Source organism: Oncorhynchus mykiss, chromosome 21 (assembly GCF_013265735.2).
Source record: "Oncorhynchus mykiss isolate Arlee chromosome 21, USDA_OmykA_1.1, whole genome shotgun sequence".
Classification (NCBI taxonomy): domain Eukaryota; kingdom Metazoa; phylum Chordata; class Actinopteri; order Salmoniformes; family Salmonidae; genus Oncorhynchus; species Oncorhynchus mykiss.
The window spans coordinates 28,001,641-28,018,607 of record NC_048585.1 but is presented as its reverse complement, the minus strand read 5'-3'; the positions used below and the strand labels follow the sequence as shown (position 1 = coordinate 28,018,607).

At 44.8% G+C, this 16,967-nt stretch overlaps 1 protein-coding gene across 1 annotated transcript in view; it reads left to right on the top strand.

Annotated features, from left to right (window-relative positions):
* The window catches only part of LOC110501045 (transcription factor SOX-5-like), a gene marked incomplete in the record, with an annotated part of 98,716 nt that extends 82,356 nt beyond the window's left edge, over nucleotides 1-16,360 (top strand). The window contains 5 exon segments of the mRNA XM_036957538.1: nucleotides 6,221-6,393; nucleotides 9,619-9,727; nucleotides 9,977-10,150; nucleotides 11,999-12,215; nucleotides 12,465-16,360. Coding sequence (XP_036813433.1) covers nucleotides 6,221-6,393; nucleotides 9,619-9,727; nucleotides 9,977-10,150; nucleotides 11,999-12,215; nucleotides 12,465-12,756 — 965 coding nt within the window.
* Nucleotides 16,361-16,967: the final 607 nt, after the last annotated feature.

The following is a 16,967-nucleotide window of genomic DNA, read 5'->3' as shown; positions in this document are numbered from 1 at the left end:
TATATTCAGTGCGAAAGTATTCAGACCCCTTCACTTTTTTCACATTTCTGATTGTTTTTAAATAAAATATATTTTTTTAATCTCATCAATCTACACACAATAGCTTTTTAGCAATGTTTGCAAATGTATTAAAAATGAAAAACAAAAATAACTTATTTATATAAGTATTTAGACCCTTTGTGATGAGACTCGAAATTGACCTCAGGTGCATCCTGTTTCCATTGATCATCCTTGAGATGTTTCTACAACTTGATTGGAGTCCACCTGTGGAAAATTCAATTGATTGGACATGATTTGGAAAGGCAGACACCTGTCTATATAAGGTTCTACAGTTGACAGTATATGTCAGAGCAAAAACCAAACCATGAGTTCGAAGGAAATGTCCGTAGAGCTCTGAGACAGGATTGTGTCGAGGCACAGACCTGGGGAAGGGTACCAAAAAATGTCTGCTGCATTGAAGGTCCCCAAGAACACAGTGGCCTTCATCATTCCTAAAGCTGGCGGCCGGCCAAACTGAGCAATCAGGGGAGAAGGGCCTTGATGAGGGAGGTGACCAAGAACCCGATGGTCACTCTGACAGAGCTCCAGAGTTCCTCTGTGGAGATGGGAGAACCATCTCCTCTGCAGCACTCCACTAATCAGGCCTTAATGGTAGAGTGGCCAGACGGAAGCCCCTCCTCAGTAAAAGGCACATGTCAGCCCACTTGGAGTTTTCCAAAAGGCACCTAAATGACTGGATTCTTAGACCATGAAAAACAATATTCTCTGGTCTGATGAAACCAAGATTGAACTCTTTGGTCTGAATGCCAAGCGTCACATCTGGAGGAAACCAGGCACCGCTCATCACCTGGCTAATACCATCCCAACAGTGAAGCATGGTGGTGGCAGAATCATGCTGTGGGGATGTTATGCAGCGGCAGGAACTGCGAGACTAGTCAGGATAGAGGGATAGATGAACGGAGCGAAATACAGAGAGATCTTTGATGAAAACCTGCTCAGGACCTCAGACTGGGGCGAAGGTTCACTTTCCAACAGGACAACGACCCTAAGCACACAGCCAAGACAACTCAGGAGTGGCTTCGGGACAAGTCTCTGAATGTCCTTGAGTGGCCCAGCCAGAGCCCGGACTTAAACCAAATCTCTGGAGACACCTGAAAATAGCTTTGCAGTGACGCTCCCCATCCAACCTGACAGAGCTTTAGAGGATCTGCAGAGAAGAATGGGAGAAACTCCCATTGTGCCAAGCTTGTAGCGTTATATCCAAGAAGACTCAAGGCTGTAATGGCTGCCAAAAGTGCTTCAACAAAGTACTGAGTAAAGGGTCTGAATACTTATGTAAATGTGATATTTCCGTTAATTTTTATTTTTATCAATCTCAAAAAATGTCTAAAAACCTGTTTTTGCTTTATCATTTTGGGATATTGTGTGTAGATTGTTGAGGAGGGAAGAAACTATTTAATCCATTATAGAATAAGTAGTCGTAGTGGTAGTAATATAATAATATCAATAATAATAACAATAATAATAATATTAGTAGGGAAGAAACTATTTAATCCATAATAGAATAAGTAGTGGTAGTAATATAATAATAATAATAATAATAATAATAGCAGTAGTAGATATTTTAAGTAAGTATGCACATGAATGTCATTTATTTCACTCACATCACCATTAAGTAGTGTTTTAAGTAATGTATTCATGAAACACTGATTCACTGACAACAATGTGTGTTCACACATGTAAATATGCTATAATTAGGTCTCCGAGTGGTGCAGTGGTCTAAGCTAGCTAGCTCTAGAGTTTCTGGGTTTGAGTCCAGGCCCTGTCGCAGCCGGCCGCGACCGGGAGACCCATGGGGCGGCGCACAATTAGCGCAACGTCGTCCTGGTTAGGGGAGGATTTGGCCGGCAGGGATATCCTTGTCCCATCGCGCACTAGCGACTCCTGTGGTGGGCCGGGCGCAGTGCATGCTGACACGGTCGCCAGGTGCACGATATTTCCTCCGACACATTGGTGCGGCTGGCTTCCGGGTTAAGTGGCCGTTGTGTCAAGAAGCAGTGTGGCTTGGTTGGGTTGTGTTTCGGAGGACGCATGGCTCTCGACCGAGTCTGTTCTGGAGTTGCAGCGATGAGACAAGACTGTAACTACCAATTGGGGAGAAAAGGGGTTAAAAGTAACAAAAAACAAAACAAATTAATACAAAATAAAAGAAAATGCTATAATTAGTGTAGGCTATGTTTTCCCATTGTGTATGCCTATAGGGTATATTATTGTCAAGCGTTTATTAGCCAGAGAGGCAGGGATGGTTAAACAGGAGTTTGAATAGGAAGAGGAGGAGGAGGAGGAAAAGGAGGAGGAGGTGGAGAGATGGAGGAGTGTGAAGGATAGGAGGGGAAATGGAGTGATGGAAGAGGAGAGTGTGTTTTTCAGATGAATAGAGTAGCTGTGTGACAGGCGGGATTTATCACAGATGAGATTAGACAAGCCTCTTATAGAACGATACACACATAACAACCTGCATTAATAACACAATAACAGCAGACACACACACAGACCACAAGGCTATTATAAACACACGACATGGCTGTTAGAACTCACACACACACACACACACACACACACACACACACACACACACACACACACACACACACACACACACACACACACACACACACAGCTATTATAATACACACACAGCTATTATAATACACACACACATTATAATACACACACACATTATAATACACACACACATTATAATACACACACATTATAATACACACACATTATAATACACACACATTATAATACACACACACATTATAATACACACACATTATAATACACACACACATTATAATACACACACACATTATAATACACACACATTATAATACACACACATTATAATACACACACCCCTCCTCCTTTTGCAGCAGTTAGCCATTTCTAACTTGTATTCTTTCTAATCTCAGTGTTTTTCAACAAATCGCAGGATTTAATAGTAGATTAGTGGATTTACATCCCAGTTGTTTTTTGTTCTGACAAATGGATTTCAGATGGAACATGTTGAGGCAAGCCGTTTCATTTAGATCACAATGAGTGTCTGTCTGCTGCCACGGCACACAGTCTGTTTCCGTCGGTTCCTGTTAGTGTTACCAGGTCAGGCAAAGATTCACGTCGTTTGCTATTGCAGTCAAACACAGAGAGACAGGGAGTTATGACTTTCAATGGATTTAATAACACATGGTTATTATTCATTGTCTTTGTGTGCGTGCTCCTCTCTGCCCAGTCTCCTCGCAGCATCTGTCCTCTATCAGTCTATCTCCCACAATCCAACCTCTCCTCAATGACAGTCTCCGAGAGTCTGATCTGAAGGACTGAACTTTGAATGCCTGTCAGTGTCTGTGACCTCTACTGCTGAGACCCACTCTGTGTGACTGTCTAATTTCAACAGTGTGTCTGTGGCCACTCTGAATAATTAGTGCCAGGCCAGGGCAGAGTGAGGCTGCAGGGTAGGGTAGGGTTTGGGCTCTGGCTGGGTCTCACTGTTGTCCCCAGCCCTCCTATCTGGGTCATGCCTAGGTTGGCAATCAGACACTCAAGGACACACACACAGTACACACACACACACTCACACACACATAACGAGAGAGAAGAACGCAGACACAGTACATCTCTGCTCACACACACACACACACACACACACACACACACACACATTGAATCCAGATTAAAACCCACTACCATCCAGCAAGCCAGCCATCACAGCCCACAACACCGGCCTCTCTCTCTCTCCAGCCCTCTGCATCCAATTTTGCCGTTATGACTTCTGTAAGAGTTCACTCCTCTGTCATTACAAATCTGAGAGTGTAATCTGCCCTGAGATGGCATTAGCAGGAGGGATTAGTGACAGATAAAGGGCCATAAGCTTGGAGCAGCTCTTTGTTAACCCAGAGATGGAGAGAGAGCGATAGCACGGCCTCCCTCATCCCTCATCCCTCCCTCCGACCTCCCGCCTCTCACAGTCACACAGCAGATGCTGCTGCCGCTCCGTCCGCTAAGCTGCGACAATAACACAAATAACAACGCTGAAAAGAAGCAGAGAATCATCTTTGATATGTGTTGGGCAGATGTTTCCGGAGGGGCAAATTAGCAGGCTTTTTGGGTTTAATAGGAGTAATCTTCCGGGATGCCGCCTGCGCTTTTCTACTCTTCAAAGAATTCCATGAGCTTTTGGATGAAAAAGACTAAATGGATAGTGAGGGAATGTGTGTGTTTGCGTGGACTGGCAGGCGGAAAGGATGTGTGTGTGTGTGTGTTTGTGTGTGTGTGTGTGCGAGCGAGCAAGCATGCATGTGTGTGTATTTGTGCAACAACGACAAAAAAACTGTATCCCCTTTCGGGAGGAATGCTGGGGCTTTTCAGTAAATCTGAATGATGTGGAGATTTGAGATTTGAGGGAATGGGCTTTTAGATGGTCTGTCAGGATACCTTTGTACCCTGTGTTTACCGTTCTGGTGCGGTTTCTGTCTGCCGCTGGGTGGGAGTGAGGTTCACCAGGGGAAATAACATCCAGACTTAAAATGGCAGGGTTTTGACAGGGGTGTCTGTATGTGTGATCTGAAGGTCACACGCACCCACACGTCTCCCAGTGGAGGCTAAGAGAGAGCCGACCTGGCCACGGGTCACACACACAGCCTTAGCAGTCAACTGGTCAGTCTGTGTCCGGGTGAGTGTACGACTGCATGTGTGTGTGTGTTTCCCCTGTGGTTGTGTGTCTGGTCATGTATTTACCTCACAGGGGTTAAGGACAGTGTTTATTCTGGATGGCCTTAGAGACTGTTTACATCCAAATAGTTTATCTCTAAAAGAGCTGGAGCGATCTGCAATCTGACAAACAGATTTACAGTTGAACAACCAACAATCAAAGCTCTAGTCAATTCTATTTTGATAAAAAAAAATAGAAAAAACTAAAATACACACATACAGTATATACTACCATTCAAAAGTTTGGGGTCACTTAGAAATGTCTTTGTTTTTGAAAGAAAAGCTCATTTTTTGTCCATAATATTTTTTGTATTGAACATTTATTTAACTAGGTAAATCAGTTAAGAACAAATTGTTATTTACAATGATGGCCTACTGGGTTAACTGCCTTGTTTGGGGGCAGAACAACAGATTTTTACCTTGTCAGCCCAGGGATTTGATTTAGCAACCTTTTGGTTACTGGCCCAACGCTCTAACCACTAGACTACCTGCCGCCCCCTAGGCTACCTGGCAGCTTCATTAAATAGTACCCGCGAAACACCAGTCTCAAAGTTAACAGTGAAGAGGCGACTCTGCAAAGAAAAGCCATATCTCAGACTATCCAATCAAAATTTAAGATTAAGATGGGCAAAATAACACAGACGCTGGACAGAGGAACTCTGCCTAGAAGGGCCAGCATCCCGGAGTCACCTCTTCATTGTTGATGTTGAGACTGGTGTTTTGCGGGTACAATGAAGCTGCCAGTTGAGGACTTGTGAGGCATCTGTTTCTCAAACTCGACACTCTAATGTACTTGTCCTCTTGCTCAGGTGTGGACCGGGGCCTCCCACTCCTCTTTCTATTCTGGTTAGGGCCAGTTTGCGCTATCTGTGAAGGGAGTAGTACACAGCGTTGTACCAGATCTTCAGTTTCTTGGCAATTTCTCGCATGGAATAGTCTTCATTTCTCAGAACAAGAACAGACTGACGAGTTTTAGAAGAAAGGTCTTTATTTCTGGCCATTTTGAACCTGTAAGTGCTGATCGAAACCTGTAAGTGCTGATGCTCCAGATACTCAACTTGTCTAAAGAAGGACAGTTTTATTGCTTCTTTAATCAGTACAACAGTTTTCAGCTGGACTAACATAATTAAAAAAAACATGGATTAGCTAACACAACGTGCCATTGGAACATAGGAGTGATGGTTGCTGATAATGGGCCGCTGTACGCCTATGTAGATATTCCATTAAAAAGTCATTTACAACATTAACAATGTCTACACTTTATTTCTGATCAATTAGATGTTATTTTAATGGACAAAAAAAATGTGCTTTTCTTTCAAAAACAAGGACATTTCTAAGTGACCTTAACTTTGTACGGTAGTGTATATATACATAAAAAACTCATTCCTGATATTTCCCCTCATTGAGTTTTTAAATAGGAACATGCTCTTCTGTGTATCTCTCTCAGACCTGCTGTCATCCCTGTCCTCCGGGGGTTATCTGAACGACCACGAGGCTGTGACCAAGGCCTTCGCTGAGGCCAGACAGATGAAGGAGCAGCTGAAGAGAGAACAGCAGGTGTTGGACGCCAAGGTTGCCGCCGTCAACAACCTCAGCCTGAACAACGGGCGCTCCGACAAGGTCAGATATGTTAGTACATCCTTAACCTTACAACTATTCTTTTATTCAACACAACCAAATGCCTTCTGTCCTCATACTACTAACAGGAGATAACCCTGTACCATGACATTAGATTAAAGAATTAGGAATAAATTCCCCTCTAGAAAAGTAGCTACATTATGATAAAAAAATTATAATAATAATAAATAAATAAAAATACAAAAACTGAACCTGAACCTGCACTTGACCAACCCTACATCCCCAGACGCTCTCTAGATAAGAATGTCTACAAAGTACTGCAATGCACAATATACTATATTATCCTACAATGTAATGTAATATGATACAATATGTTCAAATGTAATGTCATATTCTAGTATAAATCACCTTTGTAAAATATATTGCAACACAATGTATTGTATGTAATATGATATAGCACGATGCATTAAGATGAAATGGAATTCAACATTTTGTCTGTATATATCGAAACGGTCATAATTGTCAATCACCTGTGTAATAAGAGCAGTACAGGTAAATTGGCCAGTTAGAGAAACCCTTGGCTGAGGTAATGTGTGTGTGTGTGTGTGTGAGTGTGTGTGTGTGTGTGTGTGTGAGGCGTGCTGGGGGCAGGGTGGGTGTTGGGGAGGCTGGAGGAGACGGGGGAGGCGAGGGGGGTGCAGGAGGAGGGCACGGGGAGCCTGCTAGCAAAGCGTCGAGGAGACGCTAATGCGAAGTGACGGCGCCCGCTCCTCGGCAGCGTGGCTAAATTGTGGTTATTTGTTAAACACACTGGGAGTCAGCTGGTGCACACACAGAGGCACACACACGCAAGCGCGCGCACACACACAAACACACACACACACACACACACAAGCACGGCAGCGTACTGGATCTTAAAGAGCATCTGCACTGCTGACATTCAACAGCTCTCTCTCTCTCTCTCTCTCTCTCTCTCTCTCTCTCTCTCTCTCTCTCTCTCTCTCTCTCTCTCTCGCTCTCTCTGTCTTCCCTCTCTCTCTCCTGTCACATTTGTCTCATACCTAAAATGGACATTTTTTTTTATTTAAAGCATGTAATTTATTCAGAGTTGACTTTCAATGTGAACCCCATAGCCATAGCTCCATAGGGACCTGACAGGTCCACTACTCTCTGCCCAGCTCGCCCCTAATCCCCTGGGGTTATAATTGTCCTGATTGCTGGGTGGATGGATGAAGCTGGATGATTGCCGGGTGGATGGATGAAGCTGGATGAACAACATTAGAAGAATAATCCTCCTCTCCTCTCAGTCGGCCAGTCTCAGTCCTCTATAGTTTCAAATAGAGCAGACCATGTGTAGGTTGGCTACTTTACTATAACTCATGACTGGACACTGACTGAAGGTTACCGCTGTGACACATGATGCCTGGGTGTCAGTTTTATACGGTACAGTGCAGCACCTAGTGTAGTTTATTAGTCAAGCAACATGAATCACAATGAATAGTTTTGCTTTCAGTTTGTTAAACGACTTCCACACCTCAACTTATTTTCAACTCTGACTTAGCGAGAGGCTTTCGGGTCAAACACAGCCATGCTGTCTTTCTCTACCGTTGTTATGTCCTAGAAATGATGTTTGTTTTATTATCCGTAGACCCTCAGCCGGTAGGACTTTAATATTGATATCAATGAACCCTTCTTCAACCCTTTAAATGGTTTGGGATTGATTGGCGTTGAGGTTGCAGTGAACTTTCCATACGTACAATGACACAGGCACCGATCAATGCTAGCAGTGTTTTACTAAAGAGACAGGGGGTTTCCTGGTGTCACTTGTTTCACCGCAAGTCATCTCTGCAGCATTTTTCCCTGAAATAGTTTCACGCAGACAAATCCCATTTCTCTCGCTTGTTCTCGCTCTTCCTCACTGTCTCCACTCTCGCTCCCCCTCTCTCTCTCTCGGTCTCGCTCGTTCCCTCTCTTTAGCGATGATATTTATTCAAATCTGATGAATTATCTCTGCTGAACAATTAAATTGTAGTGCTGTAAAACAGAGACATGCATTTCATTAGGCTGGTGCCAGTCTGGCTGGGCCATCTCCTAATGGTTAGGCCAGGGCTGGAGTGATGTTTTTAAAGATGCACGGCTTTTGGGATGGATTCTAATCGTATAATTAAGCTGTAAATGCAGGCTCTGGGTTTGGGGAAGAGTGTGTGTATGTATGTGTGTGTGTGCGGGGGGGGGGGGGGTTTGTGTGTGTGTGTGTGTGTGTGTGTGTGTGTTTCAGCTGGTTGCATTAGCCATGTAAATGGACAGTCAATCAGCCTTTTATTGTCTGTAATAAATACGCAGGGGGTCATGCAGTGTGGCCCTTCACGGTGTGTGTGTGTGTGTGTGTGTGTGTGTGTGTGTGTGTGTGTGTGTGTGTGTGTGTGTGTGTGTGTGTGTGTGTGTGTGTGTGTGTGTGTGTGTGTGTGTTTCAGCTGGTTGCATTAGCCATGTAAATGGACAGTCAATCAGCCTTTTATTGTCTGTAATAAATACGCAGGGGGTCATGCAGTGTGGCCCTTCACGGTGTGTGTGTGTGTGTGTGTGTGTGTGTGTGTGTGTGTGTGTGTGTGTGTGTGTGTGTGTGTGTGTGTGTGTGTGTGTGTGTGTGTGTGTGTGTGTGTGTGTGTGTGTGTGTGTGTGTGTGTGTGTGTGTGTGTGTGTGGAGCGCCTCTCTCTCTAATGGATCGACCCCAAGGGCCTCAGAGAGAGGAGGAGAGAGACACCCAGCATGCAGTTGGCTGCTGGGATAAAACACACACAGTCATTCTCATACACATCCAATCATAGCAGATGGACACAAACACAATCTCAATGTCATTCCCATAATGACATCAGCTGTTACCTGTTTTAGTGCCAGTCTTGCCCTCTGCCCCTCTTATCTCCACCCTGCCACATAGACAGGCTGGTTAAAGACCAGAGCACAATGCTTTAGTGCCAACTAACTATGCCCTCTACCCCACTAAGCAAGCCTAACAACACAGGTACACACACCCTCTGGCACACATCCAACATACAGTATCTACACGTGTTAATCTATAGCTTTATAGCCTGGTTATTGACTGATATGTTAACCTTACATGTTGATTGACTGACGCCTGTGTCTCTCTCCCCCCTGAAAACAAGGCAGTCTAATGTGTCTAAAGATTGATTGTCTCTAGATAATTGATTGATTGGTGCCGATGTTTACTGACTGATTGACTGACTGTGTGTCTCTCTCCTCTCCAGGACAAGGCAGCTCTGGAGAGTCTGAGCCACCAGCTGAAGCAGCAGTCAGAGGACAGAGAGAAGTTCAGCCACGCCATGATGGACTTCACCATGAGTGGAGACTCAGATGGTGTGTGTTTGTGTGTGTGCACAAAGATGCGTTTGTGCTTTGTCTTAAACAGTGTGTGTGTGTGTGTGTGTGTGTGTGTGTGTGTGTGTGTGTGTGTGTGTGTGTGTGTGTGTGTGTGTGTGTGTGTGTGTGTGTGTGTGTGTGCGCGTGCGCGTGTGTGTGTTTAAGACTGTATGCATATATGAAGAAGTGTGTTGGATTGTGTTAATGTATGTGTTTACATCCACTCTCTCCCCCTCCCTCCCACAGGCAGCCCCAGTGTGTCTGATTCCAGGATGTTCCGTGAGGCCCGGGGCCGAGGCAACAGCGAACCGCACATTAAACGACCCATGAATGCTTTCATGGTCTGGGCAAAGGATGAGAGGAGGAAGATTCTCCAGGCTTTCCCTGACATGCACAACTCCAACATCAGCAAAATCCTCGGTAAGACTAAGACCCCCTCCAGACGGCTAGAGGAGGGAGAGAGGGGTGTGAGAGGGGAGAGAAGGAGTGTGCCTGCCTGCCTTTCAAGGAAGAATAGAGAGAGAGTGGAAGGTGGAAGACCGGGGGAGAGAGGGAGAGAGGCGTGAGAATGCGTGTTAACCTGATTGAGCTGATCCCTTGTGTTGCAGCCAGGCAGTGCTCCCTCTCTCTCTCTCTCTCTCTCTCTCTCTCTCTCTCTCTCTCTCTCTCTCTCTCTCTCTCTCTCTCTCTCTCTCTCTCTCTCTCTCTCTCTCTCTCTCTCTCTCTCTCTCTCTCTCTCTCTCTCTCTCTCTCTCTCTCTCTCTCTCTCTCTCTCTCTCTCTCTCTCTCTCTGCGTTCCTCAGGTGCAGAAGAATACATGATCTGTCTGCCCTCTTCCCCTCAAGTCCTCTCTATGGAAATTACATCTCCATGTACATGTGTGTGTGCATGCTTGCCTGCCTGCTTTCTTGTTTGTGTGTGCGTCTCTCCCTTCCTCCCTAGCCACACCACATCAGTACTCAGTCATTGTCACTGTGCTCTGTGTGGCCCCTATCGCACACCGTACCTCCGTCTCTCTTTGTGACAGCAGCACTCTGATTGACAGCATCTTTTGTCCCGTCCTTATCTCTGGTTGCCTGAACATCTGTAGTGTAGTTAGCTAGCAGCGCTACTGAGACAGAGGGCTGGGAACCTAGCGGGGTCCCCAGAGACACACGACGTCTAAGGCTGGGAGAGAGACGCGACACAATCCACACACACACACACGACACACACACACACACACACACACACACACACCGTTCCCCCGTTCCTCACAAGAAGCGGTATTGTGGAACTAGCGCTTAATGACTAGCTCTGGAGAGAGAACGGAGAGCTTCAACGACGATGATATAATTCATTATGCATTAAACAAGCACTCCAGTCTGTGACATTCTCCCCAGACCTCTGGGATTGTGTTTGACATTTTAAAGAGCTCCTAAACGTTTTATAACACTGGGAAATCTGGTTTTAATAAGGGCCCGCTCTCGAATGTTAACAGAAGGAGTTTTCTATTCCAGCAGGGAAGGGAAGGGAAAGGAAAGGAGTGTGCTAGCTGACCAGGCCAGCACAGACAGCTTTTACCCATTAACAGACAGTAGTAACAGAGTGTAAATTCAGCCCAGATAGACACACACCACACACACCACACCACACACACTGGGCCCAGAGCACGATCGACACACAGGCACACTTATACACTGCAGCCAGATATACTGTAAAGAGCCAGATTGGAGAAGATGTGTTTTGGTGGTTTAGAATTTGGTAGGCCTTCTGCAAAGAGGCTGTGAACATATTGGACGTGTTGTATTTAAATAACATTGCGTGCACGCTTGCTGTGTGCTTGCGTGTCTCCTCGCACGCTTGTGTGTGTCGGAATGTGTGTCTGCTTGCGCACTTATGTGTGTGTTAATAAAGTTAAAAGGACAGAATGAGGTACTCATTTTTGAACTCTGATGAGATGGACACAGTGAACGAGGACAACACTTAACCTGCTTTCAACTCTCTTTCCCTCTCTCTCTCTCTCTCTCTCTTTCTCTCTCTCTCTCTCTCTCTCTCTCCCTCTCTCTCTTTCCCCTTCTCTCTCTCTCCCTCTCTCTCTCCCTCTCTCCCTCTCTCCATCTCTCCCTCCCACCCACCCTCTCTCTCCCTCTCTCCCTCTCTCCATCTCTCCCTCCCACCCACCCTCTCTCTCCCTCTCTCCCTCTCTCCATCTCTCCCTCCCACCCACCCTCTCTCTCCCTCTCTCCCTCTCTCCATCTCTCCCTCCCACCCACCCTCTCTCTCCAGGTTCTCGTTGGAAGTCCATGACTAACCTGGAGAAGCAGCCGTACTATGAGGAGCAGGCCCGGCTGAGCAAGCAGCACCTGGAGAAGTACCCGGACTACAAGTACAAACCCCGGCCCAAACGGACCTGTCTGGTGGACGGGAAGAAGCTGAGGATTGGAGAGTACAAGGCCATTATGAGGAACCGTCGGCAGGAGATGAGACAGTACTTCACTGTGGGGTGAGTGAGTAACCAAAACCACACACACACACACTTCTGACTGTGGGATAAAGTATTTCCTCATAAGGAGTTTTCCCTTACCTTTGTGTAACTTCTCGTTGTGGTCTGAGTTTATTATAAAGCACGTTGTTTTGACTGTAAAAACAGCTGTATGGAATGCATCTGATGGATTTAGTTTTATTCATTCAGATTTCTACATTATATTGTGTTATTAAACTGTACTAACTGTTGTGTTGTGGTTTTCTCCAGGCAACAAGCCCAGCTGCCCTTGTCCTCGGCGGGCGTGGTGTACCCAGGTGCCCTCGCCATGGCAGGCTTGCCCTCCCCCCAGATGCCCTCGGAGCACTCCTCACTGTCCAGTAGCCCCGAGCCCGTCGCCCCACCCCTCCAGACCCCCTACCATCCCAGCCTCAAGGGAGACGAGACCCGAGTCAAACAGGAGGCGTTGCGATTGGACGACAGCAACGGTGATGCGTACGACGACTTTGATTATGAGGACGAGGAGGGAGATTATGGAAGCGATAACGACAACCACCAATAATCTGGAAGCAGAGCCAATCAGAATCAGATACCCAGCTTCTTGCTGCAAACATCCCCGTCCGTCCACCAATCCTGAGAGACTATCCGTCCCTTATATCCAATCACATTCAATGTCACAAACCTCGCCCTCCTTTACCACTTAACCAACAAGGACTCTGGGACCTCAGAGCCAAGCCCCTCCCATTGGAATCTCGATACCAGCAACCAACCAATCAAATCAAGCACAGGACCTGTCACTCACACTGACTGTTACACAGACTGGAGTCTAGGAGGAGGCGAGTTGATTGCCGTGACTTCTGCTGAGTACTACACAGTACTACAGCGGACTAACAAAGTACTACGAAGTACTACAGAGTACTAGAGTATTACTGCTGTGTACGCCATAGAGGCAAGATGAGATACACATTATGTCATGAGTAAGCTACTATATGAGGAGAAAACACAGAAAAAACAACCTTTTAGACCAGTTTGACTTCAAAGAGACATTTTTTTTTTAAACAGCAGGCCTGTCAGTTGATTAAAGATACACTTTAAAATGGCCAACCTGCTTGTTTATGAAAGAGACACTTTTAAAACAGCTTTTTTTTTTCTTGGTTCTATGATATTCTCACTCAGGTACACGGTGCCAACAAGTGGCTTGTGAATGTGATTTGTTGTTTTTGTGCTACAGTTTTAATAATAGATACAAAATAGACATTTTTCCCTTTTCATTGTAAAGCACCTGACGGAAGTCAAAGCAAAACTTTTATTTAGAATTATTCTTCTTTCTTCAACTCTGCGGTGTACTGTCAGCAGATATCCTCCCTCTGTGTGTGTGACTCCCCTTATGAGAGTCAAAATGGGAAAGTCCAGTCAGGGCCACCGCCATGTGTTGGACAGTGAGGGCCGGCTCACTTCAGGGGACTGTGGGGGGGACCTCAGTCTCTCATCATGGGTCATCTTGGACAGTACTGTGTAATGAGACAATCTCCCGCCAACCCTCTTCTCTCCTTTTACACTCTTGTTCTTTTACCCTTTCTTTGGCTTGCCTTTTTATTCTGATCAGGAGGACTTTGTGTCTTTGGAAGGTACAAACAAGGGTTTATTTTAGATATGAAACACCCCCTTGTATGTGTGTGAGAGTGTGTGTAAGCAAGCTCGCTGTGCGTGTGTGTGTGTTTTGTCTGTGTGAGCTGGTTTAGTCATCACTAGACACTAGATCCCAGAACTCTGTCCCTTTCCAAGACAAACAGAAACACTGGAGTTTCCCCTGTGAGCCCCCAGTACTTCAGTATCCTGGTGTATAGAGACAGAGAAAGCCCTATTCCTGGTGTACAGAGACAGAGAAAGCCCTATGACTCTCTTGTACACTCACACACACACACATCCCCAAGCCCCAGTTCCCCAATCGAAACCCCACAGCAACTCTAATCCGCTGCCAACTGATCCAGCCAGCACCACAAGCCAACAACTCTTACCCACAACACCAAACCCTCTCGTAATACTCCCAACTGATATCACACAAAATGGGTGTGTATTTTGTTATAGAAGTTTGGTGTGTTCCTGCGGGCTTCTACTGGTAGTTTTGAGTATTTGCTGTCTGTCCCCGTTCTGTCCCTCTCTCTGAGAGTTCCCCTCTATGTCCCCCAGTGTCTGACTCTGTCCCCGTCCGTGTCCCTAAAACACGTCATTCTGCTGTTCTTATTGGGAGGAGCTGATCGTCATATCAGCACGTCAGTGTTTCCTTTGTATTTCAATACTGTATTTTATCATTTTTATTCAAACTGCCTCCAGTGGAATAATATTATTAACAATAATTATAATGATGGTCAGCGGTTCTTTCAATTTGAGTAAGTTATGTACAGTATAATTTATTTTGGCCTCTTATTGGGTTTATTACGACCCATATGAAACTTCTTCGCTCAATGAAGCATTATTATATTTAGCTGGTTTAGAGTATTTACATCTAATGTTGTCCTTTTACTTTATACTTTATTTGCAATTTGCATATTCTTTGGTTTCTGTTTTTATCTGTTCTGTTTGTTTAGTATTAATCCTATATGGACGCTGGGTGAGGAGGAGGAGCGACACGGACGACAGCCAACGGACGGCTGTCGCTCTTCGCCAAGGAGACTGGACTTTCTATTCACTAACTCTCTCCCCATCCGCGTCCCTCATCTTGACAACGTAACCCGTTTATGTCCAAACCCACTTCTAAAAGCACTCAGACACTCTGTGTGGTCAGAGAAAAGAAGGTGATTTTTTTTTTGTTTCTTCGTAATGGTTCATGTATAATGTGAAGTTTCTTCTACTTTCTTTCTTTTTATGAAGACAAAAGAAAACGGTTCTATTATTCTATCCTGTTCTGTTTCCTCTGAACAAAGGAGCGAGGCTCTCGTTTACTAGGGTTGCTATTTCACCTGAGATGCCGTGGAACATCGTTGAGGCTGGCGGACACACAGACACAGCAGACTCACAAATTATTAGCAGACACAGTTGTGCAAAATTCGAATAACACGATCAGGATTTTGATCAAATTAGGACATGATCAGAACACACACACACACACACACACCGCACATTTGCGAGCCATAGGAAAATCAGTGTTTACTTTGCCAATTCAACAATGTTCTACAGCATAACCTGACATTCAGTAAGTAATGACCTGTCATATCTATGTGACTCTGGGGACTTTACTTTGTTTTAGCTCCACACAATGACCTAGCCATTAGCCATGTCCACTCACTCTACAGGTGTGCTGCCAGATAGTGACCCAGCCCAGTCATGCTTGCTGTAGATGTTTACTCTTACACAATCAATCACAACCATGCCTATTGCCAGATAGTGAGCCTCGCAGTCAATCATACTTGGCCATATAGACAACCTCACAATCAGGCCACGGTGAGACCTAATGCTGGAGAAACGGTGTCCTGTATTCTGGCTGGAAGCTGTAGGTTAGATTAGTAGGCTAGACAGTGTGGGGAAAAGGAGGGGTTTACAAGTTCAATCATCCCAGCTTGCTAGGTCTGCCACATACTGCGGTATTATACTGTACTTAGGGCCAGGAGTTTTGTGACCTGACCAGGACAAACACTTGGCTCTAGTTATACTAATGAATAGAGTCCAACGTTTTTCATGAGCAGGTTGACAGGATGATAGGCCCTGGTGATGTTGGGTGATACAGCGACGATGGTGACCATGATCGCGATGAAGATGATGATGATAATAACAATGAAGACAATCAAATGTCACGAGTGGAGCTCAAAACAAAGTCCGAGTTAGTCCAAAAAAGAAACACGTATCTGACCATCTGAACTTGACAAAATGGAGAAAGATAATTATGTACATATAACATAGAGTTATAGATTTATATTTTGTTCATAACACAGTGTAATATAAGTTGTATATTTCTTTTTCTCTTTTATTGATGTTATTCATGCTACAATAAAAGCAGGAGTTGATGTACTCTTACAAAAAAAAAAGAAGAAAAATGACAAATAAACAAAGGAAACAACAAAAAAAGAGAGGCCGTGGGCTCGCCGTGCACCATCTGTTCTGAGTTCACTTTTTTCAGTATTATTGCCCGTCGAGGCTTTAATAAAAACAGCGATGTGTTCTGTAATGCTCCAATGGTCCTTGTGAGTTCTTTACAATGCACCTACACACACACACACACTGGTATACACTAGTATGAACAAAGGCTAGAGTAGATACCCGCACACTTTTCAATGCTAATTTGAAAGTTTTAACCCGGGAGCTTTCGACATTCTTCCATCACTTTACTCTGCACTTGCAGGTTACTGGATGTGTGTGCTGTACTTCTAAACTAAACATCGGCACTATATCCAGAATACTGTACTTATTTGCAGCTGCACTATATCCAGAATACTGTACCTATTTGCAGCTGCACTATATCCAGAATACTGTACCTATTTGCAGCTGCACTATATCCAGAATACTGTACCTATTTGTAGCTGCACTATATCCAGAATACTGTACCTATTTGCAGCTGCACTATATCCAGAATACTGTACCTATTTGCAGCTGCACTATATCCAGAATACTGTACCTATTTGTAGCTGCACTATATCCAGAATACTGTACCTATTTGCAGCTGCACTATATCCAGAATACTGTACCTATTTGCAGCTGCACTATATCCAGAATACTGTACCTATTTGCATCTGAATGCAAATGATAAATGATAAAGAAGTCTCAGCCCTTTGTCTCTTC